Source organism: Mus caroli, chromosome 3, assembly GCF_900094665.2.
Source record: "Mus caroli chromosome 3, CAROLI_EIJ_v1.1, whole genome shotgun sequence".
Classification (NCBI taxonomy): Eukaryota; Metazoa; Chordata; class Mammalia; order Rodentia; family Muridae; genus Mus; species Mus caroli.
The window spans coordinates 81,655,798-81,679,897 of record NC_034572.1 but is presented as its reverse complement, the minus strand read 5'-3'; the positions used below and the strand labels follow the sequence as shown (position 1 = coordinate 81,679,897).

Sequence of the window (24,100 nt, the reverse complement as noted above, 5' to 3'; positions counted from 1 at the left end):
ACCATGTGGTGGCTGGGATTTGAACTTGGGACCTTTGGAAGAGCAGTCAGTGCTTACTTAACCGCTGAGCCATCTCTCCAGTCCCAAAATAAGCCTTCCTTAAACGTCTACTTTTTTTAAAGTACACTATTTTTTTTTTTTTAATTTCAAATAGTGGTTTCATGGGTAACTGTCAAATGATTCCTGAATTTCACATCCAGAAGGATTTTTTTTTTCATTTTTATATACCTCCAAATGTCATCAAGACCTTTTAACAGAAATTTCCTACAGGTAAACAGTAGTATCCTGGACTCGTGAAACCCCTTTTTCAAAAAACAAAGCAAGCTACTGGGATTAAAGGCATGCTCCACCACACCCAACATGAAGGCACTTTAAAAAAATTTTTTTTTTTACTTTTATGAGTATGTGATTGTACCAAAATGAGTTTATGTCTACCACATTCATCCAAGAACTTGCAAAGAAAGCGTTGGATCCCTTGGAACTATAGTTATGGGTACTTGTGAGCTGCCATTTGAGTACTTGAGGACCAAGCCTAGTCTTTTACAAAAGCAGTTAAGTGCTCTTAACTAATGGCCATTTCTTTAGCCCCTGAAAGGATTTTAAGTATATAACCTTACATATAGTATATGCATTTTATAGCCTCCTAATAATAAACAAAGACCAGCAAGGTAGCTCAGTAAATATATGTGCTTCATATATGTGCTTCAGACCTGATTCTGAACAGAAACTACACAAAGATGGAGATGACCAACTCCACAAAGTTGTCCTGACTTCCACATGTGTACCATGACAAGCACATCCAGACACATATCAAGCACATACATGTAATAAATAAATTATTAATTAAAATAATAAATATTATCAAAAACCCTTTACAAGTTGTAAAATCTCGATTCATCCTAATCTGAGAGTCCCCAATATTATGCAAGTCATAGACTCATCTGGATTCAAATATCTAGAACAACAGACACTAAATACCATTCATCTTAAGTGTTCTCCATGTAGGAATAATGAAATGTGCTTATAACTAAACAAAAATCAAAAAGAATCAGGAAGATGAATTATCTGTATTAACATACAACTCAGAAAAAGACACTATTTCTCAAAGATGAGAATATATCCTTATCAAACACAGTCCACAATTATTTACTAACTGCAGAAATACATTTTGAGAAAATAAATTTCTTTTCCCTTTCTGGTGTTTTGAAAGTCTCACTCTACAGCTTAGGCTAGCCTAGAACTCACTATGTAGTCCAGGCTGGCCTTGAATTCACACTAATCTTCCTGCCTAGGCTTTTCTAAATGCGCTGATGGGTCACCATGCCTGTTAAGTTCTCCTGATGACACACTCAAGGTCTGCTCCAGCATTCACCTTCAAACTTAAATACATCTACACCTAAACACAACTCAAGAGAAAAGTGGGTATTTAAAAACAAGACCTTCTGAACAAACATTGGTGTGACTTTCAGTTGTAGTAACAACTGAAGCTCCTGAAAGCACACGTCGTAGCTGGGCACAGTGATGCATGCTCTTAGCCCCAGCCCTCAGGCCGGAGCCAGCCTGCTCATCTACACACTAAACATAAGGTCTCTATTTCTTCCGACTCTCAGGATGGATATAGACATATACATATCTCCTCTAGACTAGGAAACATCCCATGAGTACAGTAGAGTTAGCTCAAAGATCCTTTCCTCATTCTCCAAGTGGGGAATCTGTCCTACAAAATTAGCCTTTCCAAGAATTCCTACAGTCCAGCCAAGACGTTCCAATATCCAAAGGCACATATCAATAATTTACAGATCCCAAAAACAGTTTACTCATAAATGCCAAAAGAAACTGCCAAAGCAGCCAGGCAGTTGGCTCATGACTGTAACCCCAGAAGGCTATGTTAAGAAGATTACAATCCTCAAATTTGAGGCCAGCCTGGGCCACATAATGGGTCCTGGGCCAGTCTGGGCTATATAGAGAGTGAGACCCTTTTTCAAAACAACAAAAGGAAAATGTCAAAGAAGGTATACTCTATTACAAACATACCACCTGTTGGATGATGCTACTCTTGTGTCCATCTGCCTAGATTCTTTCTAAATTAAGTAGCTTTTTAATTCATATTCTCTCTCTCTCTCTCTCTCTCTCTCTCTCTCTCTCGTGTGTGTGTGTGTGTGTGTGTGTGTGTGTGTGTGTGTGTGTGTGAGTGTAGTGTGTGTGTGTGTATATAGTCATCAGCAGAGACTGGAAAAGGGTGCATCAGATACCCTGGAGCTAGAGTGGACCCCAGGCCTCCTGTAACCAGGGGCTGACCTTAAACTTAATGTGAAGCTTGAGCTCAGGCTCCTCCTGCCTCAGCCTCCAGAATGCTGGGATTGCAAGTGTGTGCCACATTCAGACTGGTTTTTAAAAAAGGGTTGGTAGTTTCAGTTCCACAGATTTATTTGCTCTCAGTATGTTCACATCTCCCCTCTTATGCATCCCTATCTATTCCAACAACCTAATCAACAGATCTTGATAATTCTTACCCCAAGACAGGAATCAATTATTTTGTGGGATGAATCCAAAAAGATCCTGTCACTGGCAGAAATAAAGTCAAGCTGCCCAAATAAGAGTGTGGCTCTTTGGTAGAATGCCTGCTAGCAGGGTTAATCTACTTCCCCTAACCCCCCCCCCCACACACACACCCAACCAACAACAAACAACAGCTATATAGATACAAAGTAGGCTGTGGAAGCAGTTTAACTTTTTTTTTTTTTTTTTTTTTTTGGTTTTTTTGGAGACAAAGTTTCTCTGTGTAGCCCTGGCTGTCCTGGAACCAACTCTGTAGACCAGGCTGGCCTCGAACTCAGAAATCCACCTGCCTCTGCCTCCCAAGTGCTGGGATTAGAGACATGTGCCACCACTGCCCAGCAACACATTGGAACTTTCATACATTCTAAGCTGTCAGAAGTGCTCCGCTTGCTTTGTAAACACAACGAAATTACAAATACCTATCTCATATAGGACAGTGTATATTCTATACATGTTTGACACTTTAAATTCTCCCAAGCATAATCTGACCAATCATATTTACCTACTTTCAAAATACACTTGTATTTGGCAATATCAATCTCCTGAGGCACTATGATAATATGGACAATACATTACTAAATTAGTAATCAAAATATCTCAACATTGCCACTAATTTAACACATGACCTTGGAAAAGTACCTCTTTATGCCTGGATTTCCTATTTTCCTCTAATTTTTACAGTTTAGGATTAGGAAGAAACTGAAAGAGTACTCTGAATATACAAACTTTATGCTAACATAAGCACTACTATAAATCCACACGGCCAAAAACATCTCCCCTTATTCTCAGCGATCACTCTGAGGATGTTGGTCTGGCTTTCATATTTACACAACTGACTCTATTCAAAGGCACAGACTGTGTCAAGTTTCTCCCCTTCCTGATCTTAGCATGCATGCTGTATTATCACACCATACTAATGCTAAAATACATGCACATTTATCGACCTAGAGAACACATGTCCCAGCATTTGTTTTTAAATAAGCTAACTTACAAAGGGAACGTCCCCGAATGCAGGCAAACTCTCCCTGAACACGCTCCATCCTCGCATTATACACATATAAACAGAGCAGCTATAAACCAACAGACCATCTGGTCTTCAAGACCGAAAACATTTCTTTCCAAGTAGAAACCAGCCAGTGACATTCATCAAACTTATTAACACTCAGATCACTATGTCACGTCTGCATATATTTCCGCCTTTCCAGAACACCACAGATCTTGTACAGGTAAACTACTCGCTGAAGATCATCTCCCTTGCTACTTTTGTCCCTTACTTAAACAGACATAAACTGGATCTTGGGGGATGCTCCAATCGGGCCTACCACACAAACTAACCTGTCAGGGGCACAAGCGACTCCGCCTCCACTCGCTTACTTTCCCGTCCCCCTCCCCCAAACCAAGAGCCCGCTGGTCAGGGACACCCCGTCACCCCGCCTAGAGGGACTTCCCGGTAAGCTCAGGATCCCTATCCCTGCTCTCCCCTCCCCCATCCTCACCCCGCTCTCCCGGAGGTCCAGGTCCGGGGGGGGGGGGTGACAGCGGATCCCGGGTAGCCAAGCAGAGACTACTTGGGGCCTTCAAAGGCCTGCTCACACCGCACTACTCACCGCGCGAGGCCGAGAGCGCCGAGTGCAGGCAAGTGGAGAGAGAGGGTGGCAGCCTGGCGCCTCGGCTTCCCTGGCTCCACACTGTAACCCTCCCCGCTTGTCAGGAGGCGGCCAGCGGGTAAGCGGACCGGCGGAAACGCGAGAGAGGAGAAGCCAAAGGCGTAGGTCGGGAAAGGGGAAACCGAGAGAAGGCGGGTCCGGCAACCGAGACCGGGATCGTCTCCCCCCTCCGCAAAGCGAACCCAAAATGGCGGCGGGAGCGGCAGCGGCGGCGGCAGCGGCGGCGGCAGCTCTGGGGAGGGAGGGAGCGAGCGAGCGAGCGAGCGAGCGAAGGGCGCCGCGTGCCCCCCCTCCCGCCTCCCACTCCTCCCTCCGCGCGCTCTTCCCGCCGCCCTCCCTCCCTCCCTCCCTCCCTCACCCGACTCCGGCCGCGCAGCGCGCACGCCGGCCCGCACGCTTCCGAGTGGGTCCGGACCGGTCGCGAGCTGCGCCCTCCAACCACCGCCTCGGGCCGCCCCGCGCCGCCAGCACCGACGCGCTCGCTCCGGGGCCTCGGGCTCGCGCGCTCCCGACTCCCTCTCGGCCCTCACGCGTACCTTCCGTGGCGCGAGCCCGAGCCTCCTCCCTCCTCCTCCTCCTCCTCCTCCTTCTCCTCCTCGGCTCGCCTCCCTCTCTTCCCCGCCCCCACGGCTACCAACGGCAGCCACGGCCGCCGCCGCCTTCACCCCCACCCCTCGAGCGTGCGCCTCCCACAATCCCCCCCGCGGGACGTTCCATTGCGCGCCCCTGCCGGGGCAGGGGAGAAGCGGGCACGCCCGCGCTGAAGAGGCTGGCCGCAGGGACCGGAATCTTTTGAGTAGCGAGCGAAGGTACCTAGGCGCGGACCTCCTGGGACGGGCCACCGCGACGCCGAGGCTTGCTGCCCGCTTCCGGCCGCGGGGCGGGTGGCACGGTGCCCCTCCGCTGGGCTGTGGTTGCAGCCGCGGCGACTGCGCGTTGGGTAGCTTCCTGCCACACGACCCGAGCTTGCTTCACAGCTGCAGGACGGGGTGCCTCGGATCCAGCCGCTGGCGGTGTGTGCGGGTCACCGGAGCAGGAGTCCTAGTGGTGGACTCATGGTAAGGAGACTGAGCCACACAGGGGATGCAATGATGAAGGAGGGAAAGGAGCGTGTATTTGAACTGCCCCGAGATAGGGAATGAGGGCTGCAGTGTCGGTGACCCTCCAAAAAGGCATCCTCCAGACCCGGGGCTGCGGACCTGGGACCCGAGGAGGAAGGGGCAGAACGGCTGTTTATATGTTAATGTAGTTTAACCTTGTTAAAGTCCCAGAGGGTACCTATGCTCTGTGATGCTTGTGTGATCCTTGTGCACTTCTCAAAGATTGTGCGAACTCGGTTTGCAACTGGCAGCCTGATGTTAGAGTAGTGGTTCGCAGCCTTCCTAATACCCTTTAGTACAGTTCCACATGGTGACTCCCTACCATAAAATTAGTTTTGTTGCTACTTCGTAACTGTAATTTTGCTACTGTTACGAATCTTAATGTAAACATCTGATATGCAGGATATCTGATATGGGACCCCTGTGAAAGGGTCGTTAGACCTCTCCTTGGGTCGCCACCCGCAGGTTGAGAACGAGTGTGTGAGGGGATGAAACTATGCACTGAGATTTTATTTCTGGATTTGATCTTTCAGGCCTTCAAAATTTTCCAAGTTATTTATGAGATGCTGGTAGTAAAAATTAGCTAACCCCAAAATATGCCTTCAGGGTTAGAGTATGAAATAATGAGATCATATATGTAAAGTAGAATTAGCTCCTGGGTACGGGGAAAAGGCAGAGTATTCTTGTTATCATTTACAGTGCTGTTGATGTTGATAAGACTTGTAGGTGTAATTGGTAGTTTGTGTTCTATTCATCTAAATTGCTAGTTAAACCAGACCTATGGCATTCATTGGCTGCTAGTATTTGTTTCCGTGTTGACATTGGATGAGTGAATTCAGGACATGAGATGTTGAAACCCGAACGTTTGATCTACTCATTTTTAGTCTCCCACAAAAAACAAAGCAAAATTTTAGAGGAATGGCACCTTAAGTTTCCTTTCTTATCTGTGAATTCTTACCTTTGTGATTCAGGGGAAATTTAAACATTACTGTGTTCCATTCATCTTCAGAACCCATTCAATTAATAGTCAGTCTTTTTTTGGAATAGGGGTTAAATTGTCTTTTGAGTGGTTTTTTGTTTGTTTTTTGTTTGTTTTAAAGAGACAATCAGCCTTAATTGCCTAGCTGTGAAGTTACTTTTGCTAACCAAGCCCTAGCTGATTCATGCAGCCTACCCAGGTTTACACAAATCTTTCTTCAGTAGCTTCCTGTGTGCAACTTTGTATAGGTGTGTGCTTGCATGTGTGCAGACTGTCCGACTGATTTACATGGTCTATCTCAAAGTACATGGAAATGTTAAAATCAGTGTCGCATACTTAAATACTAGAACTAGAAAGCTTAAGGCTATAATCTCAACACTTGGGAAGTGGAGGCAGGAGGATGGGAACTTCGAGGTCATCCACAGCTATGCAGCAAAGTCTTGACTAGCCTGAGTTCCTTGAGACAGTCTCAGAACAACAGCGGGGTTGGGGTGGGGGGCAGGTGAGAGAAAGTTAGAGTCTGAAGAGCACTGACGGACTCCTGTACTGTTCCTGTTGAACCCTTACAACAGGGAGACTTCCTTTTCCAAGCAAAGCTTGAAGTTCAAAGAAATCTGTAACTTGATCTTTAGACTTTAGTTTCCTGTCTCTTAAGAACCTAACTTTCCCCTATACCACACTGCCTTCTTTATTTGTATGTGTGTGTGTATGGGTGTTTTGTTTCCATGTATGTCTGTGCATCCTGTGTGTGTATGTGTGTGCGTGTGTGTTGCCCCGAGAGGCCAGAAGAGGGTGTTGGATCACCTAAGATTGTGAGCCCCTGCATGGGTGCAGGAGATGGGGGCGAGGCACATTAATTTTCCTTCTGTAGTCCCAGTGTTTCTCGAGGAACCCAAACCTGGGCAAGTAGGAGCAGAAAATGTAGCATAAATATGTTTGATTGTGCTGTGCGCATGTGCATGCACACTCTTGGGGTGCCAGAGGTCAACTTTAAATGCCACTATTGAGGAGCTAGTCTACTAGTTTTTCCTGTTTTGTTTGTTTTGGGTTTCTCTGTGTAGCCCTGGTATCCCTGGATCTCTGTAGACCAGGCTGAACTAAGATTCCCCCTGCGTCTACCTCCAGTGCTGGATTTAAAGGTGTGTGCCATTGTACCAGGACAGTAGTAGTTGTTGCTGTTGTTGTTGTTTTCTGAAATAGCTGCCTGCCTGGAACTCAGATGAGCTGGATTTGATTAGTTAATGGCCTGACTGTCTCCACATTACCCAGTCTTGGGATTATAAAGTATCTACCACCATGCCTGGCTTTTTTATATGCCTAGGGATTAAATTTTAATGACAAGCACTTTGATAACTGAGTCATATTTTTCAGCCAAAGCTGTTTTTTTTCTAACTGAAATTAATGAAGACAACTAGTCTTCACTAATTTCCATACAGTCTTTCTCAGTCCACACAATTGAGTGCTGACTTAATATACACAAGGCCTTGGATTTGATCCCCATTACTGCCAGCTCAGTTCCCTGCCCCAGAAATAGTCCTCTGTGCAATTATTTGGTTCATCAATGTGATTGTATTTTCTACTTATGTAGTTGTTGTTTTGAGACAGAGTCTCACCATGTAGTACTGTGTGGCCTGGAACTTGCTGTGTAGAAAACAGGCTGGCTTTGAACTCACAGATTAAAGGCCTACATATACATCCCCACACCTGGCTGTTCTTGCAAGTTGTTGGTTTTTTTCTTAAAAGTATTTTAAAGGGGCTGGAGAGATGGCTCAGGGGGTAAGAGCACTAGCTGCTCTTCCAAAGGTCATGAGTTCAATTCCCAGCAACCACATGATGGCTCACAACTATCTGTAATTGTATCTAATGCCCTCTTCTGGTGTATCTGAAGACAGCAACAGTGTACTCAGATAAACATAAAGTAAATATTTCCTTTAAAAAAGTATTTTTAAATGATATTGAAAATGTAATTTGGACCTAAGTGTTGTGGCTCATACTTGAAATCTCAACCTTTGGGAGGCAGGAGGATTGCTGAGAGTTCAGGACCAGTCTATATGAGTGTGAGACTTTACAGATGGGTAGGTAGACAGACAGACAGAGAGTGAGTTAGCTGGCTAACTAGCTGGGGTGTCTTTTAGTAGTAGAGCATTTGTCTAACATGTACCAGGCCCTGAGTTGATCTCTAACACCACTAAGATAAAAGCCAAACAAAATGTAATTTAGTATAGGTTAGTTTGGTTTGGTTTGGTTGGGTAACGGTCTCACAGAGTGTAGGCTAGCCTTGAACTTACTGTACAGTGGAGGATGACTGACTTCCGGTCCTCTTGCCTCCACCTTTAATGCACTGTGTTTACAGTGGACACCCCTGTACCCAATCTATGAAATGCTGGAGATGGAGCCCTGAGCTTTGCGCTTGCTATGCAAGTGCTCCTCCCCAGCCCTGGTTTGGTCTGCTCTTTTGGGATTGGGTGTCACTCAGTGCTATCCTAGAACTCACTTTGTAGACCAGGTTGTCCTTAAACTCACAGAGATCCACCTGTTTCTGCTTCCCAAATGCTGGTATAAAAGGTGTGGGCCATTATGGCCCAGCTTAATGAAGACCAAGAGAACTAAGTAAAACAGATAACAAGTGGAGTATGTAGAACCTTGTTCCAGCCTGTGACCAAGAGTTTTGAATCATACTCTCAGCAACAACCATGCCCTATAGCTGCCTCCTCCACTATAATCTACAACAGTGGTATCATTACTCCTTGCAGTAAAGGTATTCCAAGGCTAAATAAGTTTGGAATTTAAAGTAATATCTCTTAGCAGTCTTAGTAGCACAAACCTACCATCCTGGTACTGGGAGGTAGGGGCCATACTTGGCTACATAGCAAGCTTGAGGACAGCCTGAGCTATATGAGACTGCCTCAAAACAACTAAGTAGAAAAATAAAACACAGGTCTTTATTACAGTTTGAATATGTATTTCAAAGTTTATCATGAAATTAATGACTGCACTATTTCTCAAATTTCATGTTAAACCTAAGTTAGTAGTCAGCAAACATCTTGGGAAGTGATGCTTTTGGGCTGTAGTTTTCCTGTAGAGCAAAAGAGCCTTGGGTCCCTGCAGGTGATAGGGAAGCTGGTGGTTCACGCCTTTCCTCCCAACATTTAGGTGTCAGAGGCCAAAGGATCGCTGTGTGTTTCAGGCCAGGCTGGTCCACATCATGAGTTCAAGACTGCTAAGGTTACAGAGAGACCCTGTCTCAAATTGGAGGGGGGAGCAGTAGAGTTGTCTTGTTCACCTCTGTACCCTACATATAGCTGAGCATGTAGAAGTACTTCTCATGTTTCTTTATTAAAAAGTATACGGTGACTAAAAGAATATGGGATTCAAAGGAGTTTGTGACTCTATGGTTGTTTTTTTGTTTTGTTCTGTTTTGTTTTACAGTGTATTTATTTGGGGGCTGGAAAGGTCTCAGTGGTTAACTGCCCAGGCTTGAGGAGTGGGAAACAGACATACATGCAAGTGCCTTTATAGACATACAGACAGAACACTCATAGAAATAAAATGGGCAGTGGTGGTACACGCCTTTAATCCCAGCACTCGGGAAGCAGAGGCAGGTGGATTTCTGAGTTTGAGGCCAGCCTGGTCTACAAAATGAGTTCCAGGCCAGCCAGGGCTATACAGAGAAACCCTGTCTCAAAAAAACAAAACAAAAAAAGATAAAATAAAATGGAAATATAATATTTTATTAAAAAAGAATTTATGTATTCTACATGTTTGCCTGATAGTTGTGAAGACCAGAAAGGGGCACCTGACCCCAAAGTCACTGTGTCATGCTGAACATCAAACCTGGGTTCTGGGCCTCTCACCTGCTGAGCAGTCTCTCCACTATGGTTTGTAGCCATCTTGACTGCTAGAGGCTTCATCTTTGTTCATTGTATTCCCTGGTATTGGCACATAGTAACAAGTGAAATTTGTACAACTTTGTTGTTACTGTTGTTGTGTTAATAATTAGCACAGGTGGCAAGTAACAGCTATCAAGAGATTTCATTTACTCGGTCAGTGCTAGGTAGTTGTTGTTACATTGAAGTACAGGAATCTCTATCTGTGAAAGAATTTGTTTTCTGTAAATGCCAGGGTCAACAATGGGAGCTGGAGAGGTGGCTCAGTTTGGAGCATATTTTGCTCTTACAGAGAACCTGAGTTCGGTTCCCAACGCTCACATGATGTCTCACAGCTGTCTATAACTCCAGCTTCAGGGGATCCAGTTTCCTCTTCTCATCTCTTAGCACCAGGCATGGATATGATACACATGCACATATGCAGGCAAAATATTCATAGACATAAAAATAAGTCTTAAGATTAAAAAAAAATTAAAGTCAACCATGGTTCAGAAATATTTACTGGAAAAATTACAGAAACGAACAATCTCCATGTTAGACTGCTGTCCTGATCAAGTTGATGAAATCTTATGTTGTACCACTCCATCTCACCTAGGACCTGAACCATCTCTTTCTAGCATAGTCACACTACAATGCTGCCCACTAATCGTTATCTTGGGTATCAGGTGTGCTGTGGTTACAGTGACTTTGGTTGGCCCTTTCTGTTTAAAGATCCAAAGCTTAAGAGTGAGGATGCTGAAGGAGTTACAAAGACAAAGTTTGGAGCTGAGATGAAAGGATGGACCATCTAGAGACTGCCACACCCGGGGATCCATCCCATAATCAGTCTCCAAACGCTGACACCATTGCATACGCCAGCAAGATTTTGCTGAAAGGACCCTGATATAGCTGTCTCTTGTGAGACTATGCCGGGGCCTGGCAAACACAGGAGTGGATGCTCACAGTCAGCTATTGGATGGAACACAGGGCCCCCAATGGAGGAGCTAGAGAAAGTACCCAAGGAGCTAAAGGGATCTGCAACCTTATAGATGGAACAACAATATGAACTAACCAGTACCTCCCAGAGTTCATGTTTCTAGCTGCATATGTAGCAGAAGATGCCCTAGTCGGCCATCATTGGGAAGAGAGGCCCCTTGGTCTTGCAAACTTTATATGCCTCAGTACAGGGGAAAGCCAGGGCCAAGAAGTGGGGGTGGGAGGGAAGGGGAGAGGGGGAGAGTATGGGGGACTTTGAGGATAGCCTTTGAAATGTAAATGAAGAAAATACCTAATTAAAAAAAAAATGAGTGAGGATGCTGGTGTCCAGCATGGTTTACTCACCTTTAACCCCACCCAGCACTGGGGAGGCAGAGGACAACCAAGGGCTGCATAGAGAAACCCTATATTCCAAAAAATAAGATAAAATAAGAAGAGAGTTATAATGCTAATAATTCAGATATGGGGGCTGGTGAGATGGCTCAGCGGGTAAGAGCACCGACTGCTCTTCCGAAGGTCCTGAGTTCAAATCCCAGCAACCACATGGTGGCTCACAACCATCCGTAAGGAGATCTGATGCCCTCTTCTGGAGTGTCTGAAGACAGCTACAGTGTACTTACATATAATCAATAAATGAATCTTTTTTAAAAAGAATTCAGATATGCTAAAGAGATGGTATAAGGTGCTTCCTTTAAGTAGAAAGGTGGGGGTGCTAGTCCTCAGAGGCAGGAGAGCCAGGAGACAGACTCCAGCCTAATCTGTATAGTGACATCCCATTTGAAAAGAGAGGGTTCAGAAAGGGGAGAGGAAGGGAAGTGACCACACTCATGCAACTTACTATATTTACTATAATTCTATTTATTTAAATGAGGCATTTATTAAAATGCCTTAATTTATTCTTTGAAATTTGTTGTGGAAATGTATATAGTGAAAAAAGTGTATGTATTTGGTTTGATGCAGTGTATGGTTTCAGACTAACACTGGGTGTCGGGTCTTGTTTGTTTATTGGGATGGGGTAGATACAGTGTTACTCTGTAGCTCAGTCTCTTCTAGTCCAGGCTCTCCTCAGTCCAAGAACTCCTTCAGCTTCAGCATCCCAAGAGCTAGAATTAAAAGCGGCATGAGCCACTCTACCCTGCTTCTGATGAGATCTTGAGGACATACTTTATTTTAAATTTCTTTTCACTACCAAAAGAGTAGCATTTTCTAATTAAATATTTCTACCATACAAAAAACGGATAAATTTAGCATGTGGTATAAAGATAATAATAACCCTCATGGTATGAAATAATAACCAGTGTAATAAGGTCTGATTAGGGACTGTGGTTGAACACTCGCTCCTCAGGTGATGGTGCTGATGGGGGGGGGGGGGGGGTTAGGAGGTGGAGGTTCACTGGAGGAAGTAGATTGCCCAAAGATGGCCCCTGAATGTAGGTACAGTGTGACCAGAAAGAAGGCTCCTGTTTCTGCCACTGTCTATTGCCCTATCTCCTCCCTTTGTGCTCCATGATGGATTGTATGTCTCTGGAACCCAAGAGCAGTTTAAACCCTGTCTCCGCAATGCTTTTGTAAGAGTGTTTTATTACACCAACAGAAGAGGAAGGCCCATCTGTTAGTGTGATTGCTCTCACCAACAATCCCAAGAAGCAGGAGACAGAGTTTGAAGGATCTGTACAAGTTCAAGACCAGCATGGTTTATGTAGTTCCCTATCAGCTAGGGCTACATAGTAAGACTGTCTCAAACAAACAAACAAAAAAACCAAAGGAATAATAAAATAAATACTCATGTTGGATTACCAGTTCCCAGTGTTCCCCTAAGTGTCGCTGTTATTTCAGAGCTTACTCTTAGCATTCGCTTGCCTTTCCAGTCCAGTTTTGCCATCTGTGTGTGTCCTGCAGACAGTGAGTGACGTTTCAGAGGTTTCTTGTGGTCTGTTTTCTCGGGTAGGGTGTTATTTATTCCAGGCTGGCCCTAAACTATATAGCTGAAGATGGCCTTGAAATTCTGATCTTCCTGCATCCACCTACTCGGTACATGGTTTTGAAATTTAGTTTATTTAACAGGATACATAATAATTTTCATTCAGGGGGGCTGGAGAGATGGCTCAGTGGTTAAGAGCACCGACTGCTCTTCTGAAGGTCCGGAGTTCAAATCCCAGCAACCACATGGTGGCTCACAACCATCTGTAATGAGATCTGATGCCCTCTTCTGGTGCATCTGAAGACAGCTACTGTGTACTTAGATATAATAATAAATCTTTAAAAAAAAATAATTTTCACTCAGTAATAATTTTTGTTTGTTTGAGACAGGGTATCTCTGTGTAGCCCTGGTTGCCCTGGAACTCACTTCATTTGTTAGATCAGGCTGGCCTTGAACTCAGAGAGACCCACTTGCCTCTGCTTCTGAACTACTAGGATTAAAGATGTGCACTGCCTTGCCTGGCCAGTCTATATCTTCGACATTGACCCATTCATTATAGCTTCTTTCCTGCTATTTCTATGGGTCAGTGGATATTTTACTTTAGGTTTGTTTGTTTGTTTGTTTTTACAATTTTCAAATAACTCACACTCCTCTGCTATAAACATTCTTATATTTTCCAGTGTATATGCATATGTAGTTTTCTAGAGTAAATATGAGAAATGGAATAGCTGCATATTCATATGTCTTCAACTTTGTATATTGTGGCACTTCTTCATTAGCATCTCATTATGAAGGCTTTAATTTCATTTTCATGACTTGTAGTGATGTTAAACTTCCTGTATAATGTTTCCTAAGTGAAATGGTTTTTCTTGTCTTTTGCCTAGTTTGTTGATGCATAGATGGTTTTCATATATCTAGACAGTATCAGATTTTTATATTACTTATGTTTTTATTAAATAGTGGCTTACCTTTTTTTCCTCTTTGTCTTTTTTTAAGAGAACAAAGACCATGCTGACAGGAATAACAAGGCTTTTCTCCAGGGTCCAGAAGGTGAGTTTCCACAAACTGCTTTACTTTCAGGTAAAATTCTCAAGGTGGTGCGCACCTTTAATCCCAGCACTCGGGAGGCAGAGGCAGGCGGGTTTCTGAGTTCGAGACCAGCCTGGTCTACAAAGTGAGTTCCAGGCCAGCCAGGACTATACAGTGAAACCCTGTCTCGAAAAACAAAAACAAAACAAAACAAAACTTCTCAGAAGACTACGGCAAGATGACTGGGAGTTCAAGGCCAGCTTGGCCTGCCAAGTGAGAGTCTGCCTAAGCAACAGGCAGAGATAGTGAGCCTGAGGTAACGTGCGAGGAGGAGGGGCCATTTTTACAAACTGGTAACTTTGAGATAGCTGGCTATTTAGACACGCCACTTTTGATAAGAGACTAAAATTGTGTAGAGAATGGACTACGTGAGGAGGGTGGGAAGGTGGCGAGTTAGTCAGGAGGTAATGCCACTCAAACGTGAGGGCCTGTGCAGCACTCGAGTGAAAGCTGGCATGGGCTGAAACACCAGAGCTGGTAGGCTGGGTGTCAGTAGACCCCTGAAGTTGATTAGCTGGCTAGCCTAGCCGAATTGGTAAGCTGCAGGTCCACTGAAAACCCCTTAGTGAATGAAGAAGTAAGGCAGAAAGCAGTCAGGGAACACACTGGACATCCTCCTCTAGCAGCCACCACATGTGCGTGCATGAACACACACTTCCATGACACACACAAAGGAGGAGGACAAGGTAAAACCTTCATCTGGGCTGGGGATAAAGCTCCGTAAAATACTGACTGGACTCAGGAAATCCCGGGTTAGATTTCCAGTGCCACATAAACTGAACATGGCAGCAGCAGTGCTAAACAGCACTACTAATCAGGAGCGCAGACTTTGGAGGTAGCGGCAGGAGGATCAGAAACTCAAGGTCATCTTCAGCTATACAGCACATTTGGATCTAACCTGATTTACATGAAACTCTGCCCACAGCTCACAAAAGGTAAGGGGCTAGAGAGACGACTCACAAGTTCAGAGTGCACTCTGAACAAACCTAAGGACCAGAATTGGAATCCCCAGCATCCACAGAACAAGCAGAGCCTTCCACAGACACTTGTAACCCCAGGTCTAGCGGAATCTGGCAGGTTTTTCTGTCCTCCACACAACTAACACACACACACACACATGCACATACAATGAGGCAGACCTATACAAATAAAGAATAAGACCATAGTGAATTGGGCATAGTATCACAGTCCTGTCGATAATCAAAGCACTTGGGAGACTAAGATACAAGGATCAAGGCTGGCCAGGGCTCTATAGAGAAACCCTGCCTCAAAGTGAGCAAACGTGTTATACTACTGGTTTGTTTTAGTCTTTTTAATTATTTACCAAATATTAGTTGTTTCATTTGTTTGTTCATATTTGCTTTTTTAAAACAGAATTTCACTGTGTAGCCCCAGCTGGCCTGGAACTCAAAGGAAATGCATCTGCCTTTGTCTCCCAAATGGTGGCTGTAAAGGCACACACCACCACTCCCAGTGTGCTTTAGTGCCTTGGCTCCTCGTGACAGTGCACTGTCCTTGTTTTAAAGTTGCAGAAACTAGAGATTAGAATGGATAAGTAACCTACTGTGAAAACTGAAATTGTCAAACTTTACGGAGATGCTGACTGGTGACCTAACCAGTGTCCATGTGGTGTCCATGTTCTCCAGAGGCACGCAGTTCCAAGGTCATGAGAAAATGACCACTCTGACTACGTGGTACAAAGGCAGCACCTATGACAATCACCAGGCCTGGGTTTGCTGAGAACGGGAAATCCTAGAGGCCTGAGTCTGGAGGGTGAGAACTGAAGAAGAAAGGGTTGCTTGCAACAGATCCTAGGATTCCATGAAGAGTTCTTAGGAGTGGAACATTCCCCTTATCCAGTTTGGGATTGGGAGGAGGGGTTTGCTCTTTCCTTTCCTTTTCCTTTCACCCCTACACTGAGATTTATAAAAGGCCTTTGTCCATTTTAGTGAATCAAAGCAAAACAAAAATGTTACAAAAGAAATAAAAGCCAGTATTGGGGCAAGAAAGAATATTGGCTTGGTGTCTACGAGCACTGGCTGCTCTTGCAGATGACCTAAGTTTGGTTTCTAGCACCCATGAGGGCTCATAACCACCTGTACCTTTAGTTCTTGGTGGCCCAGTGCTCCCTTCTGGTCTCTTCCATACATACAGGCATAAAAGTGATACATATAAAAATAAGGGCCAGGTGTGATGGCTCACAGCAGGCAGAGACAGCAAATCCCTGAATTTAAGCCCATAGTGAGTTCCAGGTCAGCCAGGGTTCCATAGTGAGACCTTGTGTCCAGAATGGGTGTGTAGTTATAGAGTTGGCTCATGGTGAGGAGCACTGGCCCCTCTTTCAGAAGGTCTGTGATTGATGGCTCACAACCATCTGTAACTCCAGTTCCAGGTTGGCCTCTGAGGGCACACTTGTGGTGCACAACCTTACGTGCAGGCAAAATACCCATTCACATAAAATTAGAATGTATAGTTTCTTAGTGTATATGTTTTCAGTTTGGCTCAGGATGACCCTGCGTGGCTCATGGGTAGTGTTTGACGGACTGCATTATGTTCACTGTGGAACTAAGCTAAGGGAATTCTACATAGAGCTGTTTATCCTAGAACTCAGACTAGCGGCTTAGTTCCATTTATAACACTTTAAGATATAAGGAATCCATTTTGTTAGTTTTTTATTTACTGAAGGGGGAAAAAAAACCCTGAAGTCATCAGAGTACTGTAGAAATAGCACCACCTTGTGGCCATTGAGTATTTTTAGTTAATTTTATTTACATGTGTGGTTGTTGCCTGCGCCTATTTGTGCACTGTGTGCATTCCTATTGCCCCTGGAGGCCTGAACAGGGCGTAGATACTGGAGGGCATAGGGACTGGAGTTACTCATTTTTGTGAGCTGCCATGTGGGCACTAAGAATAAACCAGGGTCTTCTGGAAGACAGCCGATACTCTCAACACCTGAGCCAGCACCCAAGCCAGCACCTAGTTTTCTTAATTTAAGAAAATGTATTCCTAGCCAGGCATGGTGGTGCACACCTTTAATCCCAGCACTCGGGAGGCAGAGGCAGGCTGATTTCTGAGTTCAAGGCCAGCCTGGTCTACAGAGAGAGTTCCAGGACAGCCAGGGCTACACAGAGAAACCCTGTGTGGAGAAAAAAGAAAGAAAGAAAATGTCTTCCTGAATATGAGCATGTGGAGGGCGCACTTATGGAACTTAGTTCTTCTGCTTTTACACGGCTTCATGGTGACAAGTTCACCAAGAGTACATAACAAGCAGCTTTACTCCTGAGACTTCCCAGAGATGTGGCAGTTGTGGTGGCACATACCTGAAATCCAGGTGTTTGAAATGCTGAGGAAGGGATTCTGAGAATTTAAGGCCAGCCTGATCTATATAACAAGTGCCAGGACAGCCAGGGCTAAATCGTGAGATCTTGTCTCAAAACAACAAGACCGATGGTAGATGGAAGGAGCCTGGCGCCTTCTCCTGGTACTCAGGTGTGTTACTCAGGTGCTTTCCTGAGAGAGCAGCTCTTCCTTTGTCTTCTGTATGTTTAGTATTCTGGCTTTGCTGGTCCTGTATTTTCAAAAGGTTTTGCTGGCAAGAACAGGAGCTGGATAAAGAGATGGCAGTCTATCCTCAGCTCGCAGTGGATGTCCTTGGATGTGGTGGGGGCTGCAGCTGCTTGCTTCCTTCTTCCCTCCTTATATTTTGCTTTGTGTTTAATCTGTATGGGTGTTTTGCCTTCCTGGGTGTCTGCATATACATGTGTTCCTGATGCCTGCACAGGCCAAAAGAGTGTGTTGGAGCGCTTTGAACTGTAGTTACAGACAGTTGTGAGCTGCACATGGGTGCCAGGCATTGAACCTGGATCTTCTGGAAGAGTTAGGCCATCTCTCCAGCTTCCTCTCTTCTTTATCCTTCATTCCTTTAGCTTGAGATAAGCTATTCTGTAATCTAGGCTGCCACAGCAAGAGAGGATGGAGCTTAATAGCCACTCTCAGCTGGTTTTCATTTTCAACAACTGACAGTATTCCCACTCCTGGCTCTGTAGCCAGCTGTAATCTCCTAGCAGTGGGTTAGAGGAATATTTGAATTGTTTGGGAGATAAACCTGCCTCTGCTATAAATTTGAGTTATATTCTAACCTATTTCTTTGCACTGTTGGTTTATACTAAAATCTGCCACTAATATTTCAGACTTGGTGTGCACTTGGGAGGATGCTTGGAACCTCCATACATGCACGAGTGCATGCAAACACCAAGCACATAGTAATATGAAGGGCTGAGAGATAACTAGGCAGTTGTTTCACAAGCATCAGGACCAGACTCGGATCTCAGCACTCACATTATAAGCTGGGATCTCACATGCGACCACAGTTCCATCTATGAGAGAGGAGAATCACTGGAACTGCCATCGTCCAGACAGGTGGAGAAAAGTATGGATGCGCCCACCCACCGTCCCAACCCTAGGTCCAGGGAGAGTCATTACCTCAATGGCCCAACACTGTCTTCTGGCCGTGTGTGCACAGGCATGCTAGTGTGCTCCCAGGCATATGCACTAAGTAAGTTCTCGAAGAGGGTTGGCAAATGGTCAAGCAGGTGAAGATCCTTGTTGCCAAGCCACCTAGACTCTGTCCCAGCTCGCGTGATGGAAAGCAAGCACACCTCATTTCCACAGGTTGCCCTCTGCTTCCCCCACACTTCCCCAGGCTGTGCCCCGCATACCACATAGAGCATTAATGGATAAAGAAGTATGAGAGAGTTAATGTAAGGTATGAAAAAAGGCTTGGCAAAGTGTCTCATAGGGTTACAGAATGCGGTGCCAAGCATGGTCACCCACAAGATGATAAAGAAAGGTCCTTCCTGTTGTCCTTGGGAACCATAATATGATAGAGAGGAGAGGACCTTCCCTGTTGTCGTCAGGACCTACAAGATGATAGAAACAGGACCTTTCCCAGTTATTCTTTGGTTTCCACATGTATACATTGGCATGTGCACATCCATACAAACAAGCACAAATAAATGTATTTTTTAAAACATTTTATGTTGGGGTAGAGACAGGTGGATTTCTGTGAATTCAAGGCTAGCCTGTTCTACACAGTGAGTTCTGGGTCAGCTAGGGGTAAGTCCCTGTCTAAAAAATAAAATAAAAAAAGATTTTTAATGAAAACAAAAGGTAATGGAAAGAGTAGAGATTTTAGAGTCAGTCTTGGATATCGTGTTAGTTAGGGTTTCTCATATGGTGATTAAACACACAGACCAAAACCAGTTTGGGGCAGAGTGGTTTTGTATTGGGTGGCATGTGGAGACCAGTGTGCCGTGGAGGACACTGCTGCCCTGTGAAGCTCTCCTTGCTCACAGCTCCCTCTTCTGTTTCTCTTGAATTTCTCCCCTAAGCTGGAGGCTTCTGTGAAGGCTTACTGTCTTTAAGCTTGCTGGAGGGAGTTTTTCCTTTAGGAAGCATCTCATAGAGCCCAAGCTAGACTTGCCCCCCCCCCCCCCGCTCCCACCGAGTGCCAGGATCATAGACATGCACCCTTGTGCCCTGCTAATTTGAGAAATTTTCTTAGTATTTTTCTCATATTTTTCTCCTGAAATGTCATTTAAATCTCCCACCCCCATTCCAGAAGTTTCTGAGTATGGTTAACTAGTTCCCCCTAGCTGGACACTTTACATGCTCCCTCATTACGTGTCCCTAATGACAGATTCTTACTGTGCCGGTCATAGCTAGCAAGGCCAGGCATGATACACTCAGCACTATGAGGAGAAGCAACCAGATCTTCAAGGCTAGACACAAGTCAGACCCTGACAGAGTGTAAGGGATGGGGAGAGTGGTCACAGGGTACTCATAACGTCTCCTTTACTCCCAGCACTCTTTCTGGAGGCAGATTAGAGGCAGCCAGACCCATCCAGGCTGTGAGCACGAAGCAACCATTTATTGCCAGCCATGCTGAAGCATATTGCACTGACCCTCACAGTGGAGGCTCCTGTGCCATTAGGAGCCCTGTATAGCAGTGGGACGTGGATTAAACACATTTTCTACGCTGCACATGGGTCCACCTGCCCTGTTCTTCCAGCTACTCAAATGTGGAGATAAGAGATTCACTGAGCCCAGAATTCAAGGCCAGCCTGTGCAACTAACCAAGACAGAAAAACACAAGTATGGCTAAGAGAGAAGGTTCAGCCGACACGTTAGTCTCAGTGCCTGGGAAGTGGAGACAAGAGTGCCATGAGCAGTTAGCTTAGCAGTGGCTGCGCTGACAGATTGGTTTCCGTTGTAAGACAGAGCCCTGGCGTAGCAGTATACATGCTAAAACAGATTCAGAAGCTAAAAGATGTGACTGGATTTAGTAAAGATCCGTTCTATATAGAACTAAAACATGTTTTAGTGTCATGATTCCCTGATAGAGACATAGCTTGAGACCTCAGTGTTACAACAAGCATTGAAAAACCAGATGATTCCAGAACCCTGAAACATTTTCTTTTGTAGTTGGACCCGAGGTGTTTTTTGCACATGAGTGTTCAAGCAACTCAGAACAGTCAGGCTCCAGCTGAGCGTCCCAGAACTGTTTCCCGCACCAGTGACAGTGACCCGGTAAGTTGCTGATGTGGGTGGGTTTCAGAGATTATAATTTGTGTTGCCATATTACTCCTTTTACATGTCAGGATACTGGTTTTTATATATTGTTGGGTTTTTTTTTGGTTTTTCGAGACAGGGTTTTTCCTTGTAGCCCTGGCACTCACTCTGTAGACCAGGCTGGTTTCAAACTCAGAAATTCACCTGCCTCTGCCTCCCAAGTGCTGAGATTAAAGGTGTGCGCCACCACTGCCCGGCGATATATTGTTTTTAACAAATCTCAATTGTTTGATTTTTAATCAATGAAGTCTAAGAAGCCAGATGCTGGGGTGAAAGCCTGCTAGCCCAGAGGAAGTACCCAGCTGACCTTCCTCTTCAGCTAACATCCCAGAAGCAATGCCTGTCTCTCATGCAGTCTCAAAAACTCTTTCAAGCCAAATGTCCCTCCCTTCTACTTCCTGTGGTGTCTCTCTACCCATCCTCCTGACTCCCTCGTCCTATTACTTCTTAATAATCCTGTGTCCCTCCCTGTCAGCTGGCTCTTGGCCTGTGGTTGACTTTATTTAATCCTGTTTATAATATTCAAGCAGAAAGCTCTTGGATTAAAGTCATGTGCTAAGGCTGAGCTATACCACAACTAAAAACAAGTGTTTTTCATTAACTAACACATCTTGGGGTTCACAGTGTGATCAAATCTCCTGCACCATACATATGCTCAGGTAGGTGAGACACCTGGGCTAGCACTCTTAACTCGCACCTTCCCTTGTTGCTCTGTGGTGCTGTAAAAATATAAAGTACAAAGCTAGTCCAACTTCTTTCTAATGTGATCTTAATAATGAATTCACCTAGTGAATCTTTCTGAATTAAAAATTAGCTAAAATTAAGCTGGTATGGTGCACACCTTTCATCCCAGCAAAAGCAGATGTCTCTCTGAGTTCAAGGGCAACCTGTTCTACATAGTGATTCCCACAGCAACCAGGCTTTGTAGATAGACTCCTTTTCAAAACAAATTGGCTACATTCAGTTCCTTCTGAGATAAGTTTCTCAGGAATTATGTCTTTTAGTTGGGCCCCACTTTCCTCAAATGAGCACTTGGTACATGTTTTACACTTCTGGTTTAAGAGCACCCTTCACGGGTCCTGGTTCTTCAGCCCTGCTGTAAACAAACATGTGGGGCCTGGGAAAGGTAAGCTTGTGGGGTAGGCTTGACGAGTATTCAGGTGTGTCACGAGTGCTGGTGCGTGCTTCAATCCCAGCACTGTTTTCCAATAGTCAGAAGTGTGACAGCACAGCCTTCCTTTCCTGGCAACTTTCCTGGTGCCTTGTCTGCAGGACTGTTCCTCCTTTGACTTTAAACCTTGACAGACTGGGTGCTTTCCCCATGCCCAGGGCTGGTGTCATCGCCTAGAAATAAATCAGTTGTGTGGTCTCTGTGCTTCTTTAATGTGAAAGAAGAGCTTCATGAGCCTTTTTTCCATGTTGTCCCAAACTCATTCTTTCCATCTTGATATGGCCGTAGTGTGGCTGTGTAGACATGTAAAGAGATGCAGATGCCCTGCTCCAAGAAATCATCTCAGCCGGGCGGGTTTAACTTTTGTCCTTAACAGTCACCTGGTCTCATGAATGCAAAATGAAATAAATTAAGGAAGTCCTCTGGAGTTTCCATGGAAACAGCATCATGCAGCTCTTGCCACATGACTGGAGCATCTCTTCATAGCTTAAAAGAATCCAGGTGGCAAAAACTTTGTCCCCATCAGCAGTTATTTCTGAAAAACTACTTTTCATCAGGCCCCTGGTTTGGGGTCGCCAGCACTTTGTTATATGTATATTTGTTGTGGATTTCTGCCTGTGTTATGTGGAGATCAAAGGACAAGTTTTGGAAATTTATCTTGTTCTACCATGTGGCTCCTGTATTTTGAACTCAGGTTGTCAAGGTTGGCAAAAGGTATGTTTATTCATGAGACCTGTCTTGCTATCCCAACACCCAATGTTTTAAATGAAAAACCTGGCCTGCTGGCACACATGTGTAATCTCAGCAGTCTGAAAGTTACAGCAGGAAGACTGACAGAAGATCCAAGCCAGCCTGAGCTACACAGCAAGACCATATCACAAAAAGGAACCCTTTCCCCACTAGCAGATGTAACTGTGTGCCCAAGCTGTGGCCTCTGCAGGCAGTGTCTGCTCTGTGTGGTGGTGGTGGTGGTGGTTAGCTGTATGTCTTTAGACTTAATGGGATTTTTATTTTGTTTGTTCATTTATTGATGCAAGGACTTTATAGCCTAGGCTGCCTTGCGATGCAAGATAATTCTCCTGCTTCAGCGTTTGCGTGCTGGGATAATAGGCAGTATATAACCACACCCAGCCTAGCTTCTTGTCCAAGTCTAATCACTTGTGCCCGCTTGTCCTGCTTGTGTGTGTTTCCAGGCTAAGCATGGGGAGCAGCATGAGGGCCAGCACTACAGCATCCCGCTCCAGGATCTGAAGACAGTGTTCCCTCACGGCCTGCCTCCTCGATACACGATGCAGGTACTCCAGCACAGATGGGGCAGGGGGTCCCACAGTACAGGGCTCAGATGGTGGGGACAGGGCTGAGGGGAGGTGTAGAGGCTTTGACATTTCTGAAAATCAAAAATCACCTAAGGACTCGCAGGCACCTCGTTTAGGATGTATCTTTTGTTAGCCACTTCAGTACGCTTCAGAACCAGGAAAGGATTCTTTTATAATCAGCACCTTTTTCCTTGAGTTACTGAGCAAGTTTCCAGAACTCTTGACATTTCAGATACTTATTCTAAGTGAATTGAAGGTAGGTGTGTGGACACATACCTGTAATCCCAGTGCTTAAGAGGCAGCAGTGGAAGACTGGAGAGATGGCTGAGCAGTTAAGAGCACAGGCTGCTCTTTCAGAGGTCTTGAGTTCAATTCCCAGCAACCACATAGTTACTCATAACCATCTGTAATGGGATCTGATGCCCTCTTCTGGTGTGTCTAAGACAGCTACAGTGTACTCATATAAATATAAATACATAAATCTTTTTTTAAAAAGTAATATTATAAAGAGGCAGCAGTGGAAGGATTGCTTCAAGTTTGGGACCAGTTTGGACTGCATGGTGAGTAATGGGCTAGCCTGGGTTACATACAGTATGGGGTCCTAATTCAAAACCTCATGTTTGGAGACAGACCTATCAGCCTACCACCCTGAGAGTAGAAGCAGGAAGAGCTTCAAGGTCATCCTTGCCTACATGAGATTTTTTTTTTTTTTTTTTTTTTGGTTTTTGATTTTTTGAGACAGGGTTTCTCTGTGTAGCCCTGGCTGTCCTGGAACTCACTCTGTAGTCCAGGCTGGCCTCGAACTC

The 24,100-nt window shown here is 44.9% G+C and overlaps 2 protein-coding genes across 11 annotated transcripts in view; one reads left to right on the top strand and one right to left on the bottom strand.

The window, feature by feature from the left end:
* Ash1l (ASH1 like histone lysine methyltransferase) overlaps nt 1–5,071 on the bottom strand; it is a 130,898-nt gene extending 125,827 nt beyond the window's left edge. For 2 of the 9 annotated variants that reach the window (XM_029475224.1, XM_029475231.1), the window contains exon 1: nt 4,167–4,253. The gene's annotated coding sequence lies outside the window, so the exon portion shown is untranslated. Of the gene's footprint in view, nt 1–4,166; nt 4,254–4,584; nt 4,683–4,762; nt 4,782–5,039 lie in introns of those variants that run through there. The other 7 variants (XM_029475227.1, XM_029475230.1, XM_029475229.1 and 4 more) reach the window with 7 other exon arrangements.
* Dap3 (death associated protein 3) overlaps nt 4,213–24,100 on the top strand; it is a 29,937-nt gene continuing 10,049 nt past the window's right edge. The window contains exons 1-4 of one of the 2 annotated variants that reach the window (XM_029475232.1): nt 4,213–4,284; nt 14,085–14,138; nt 20,661–20,765; nt 23,172–23,273. In XM_029475232.1, coding sequence (XP_029331092.1) covers nt 14,097–14,138; nt 20,661–20,765; nt 23,172–23,273 — 249 coding nt within the window. In that variant the 5' untranslated portion in view covers nt 4,213–4,284; nt 14,085–14,096. Of the gene's footprint in view, nt 4,285–4,840; nt 5,285–14,084; nt 14,139–20,660; nt 20,766–23,171; nt 23,274–24,100 lie in introns of those variants that run through there. The other variant, XM_021158630.2, reaches the window with a different exon arrangement.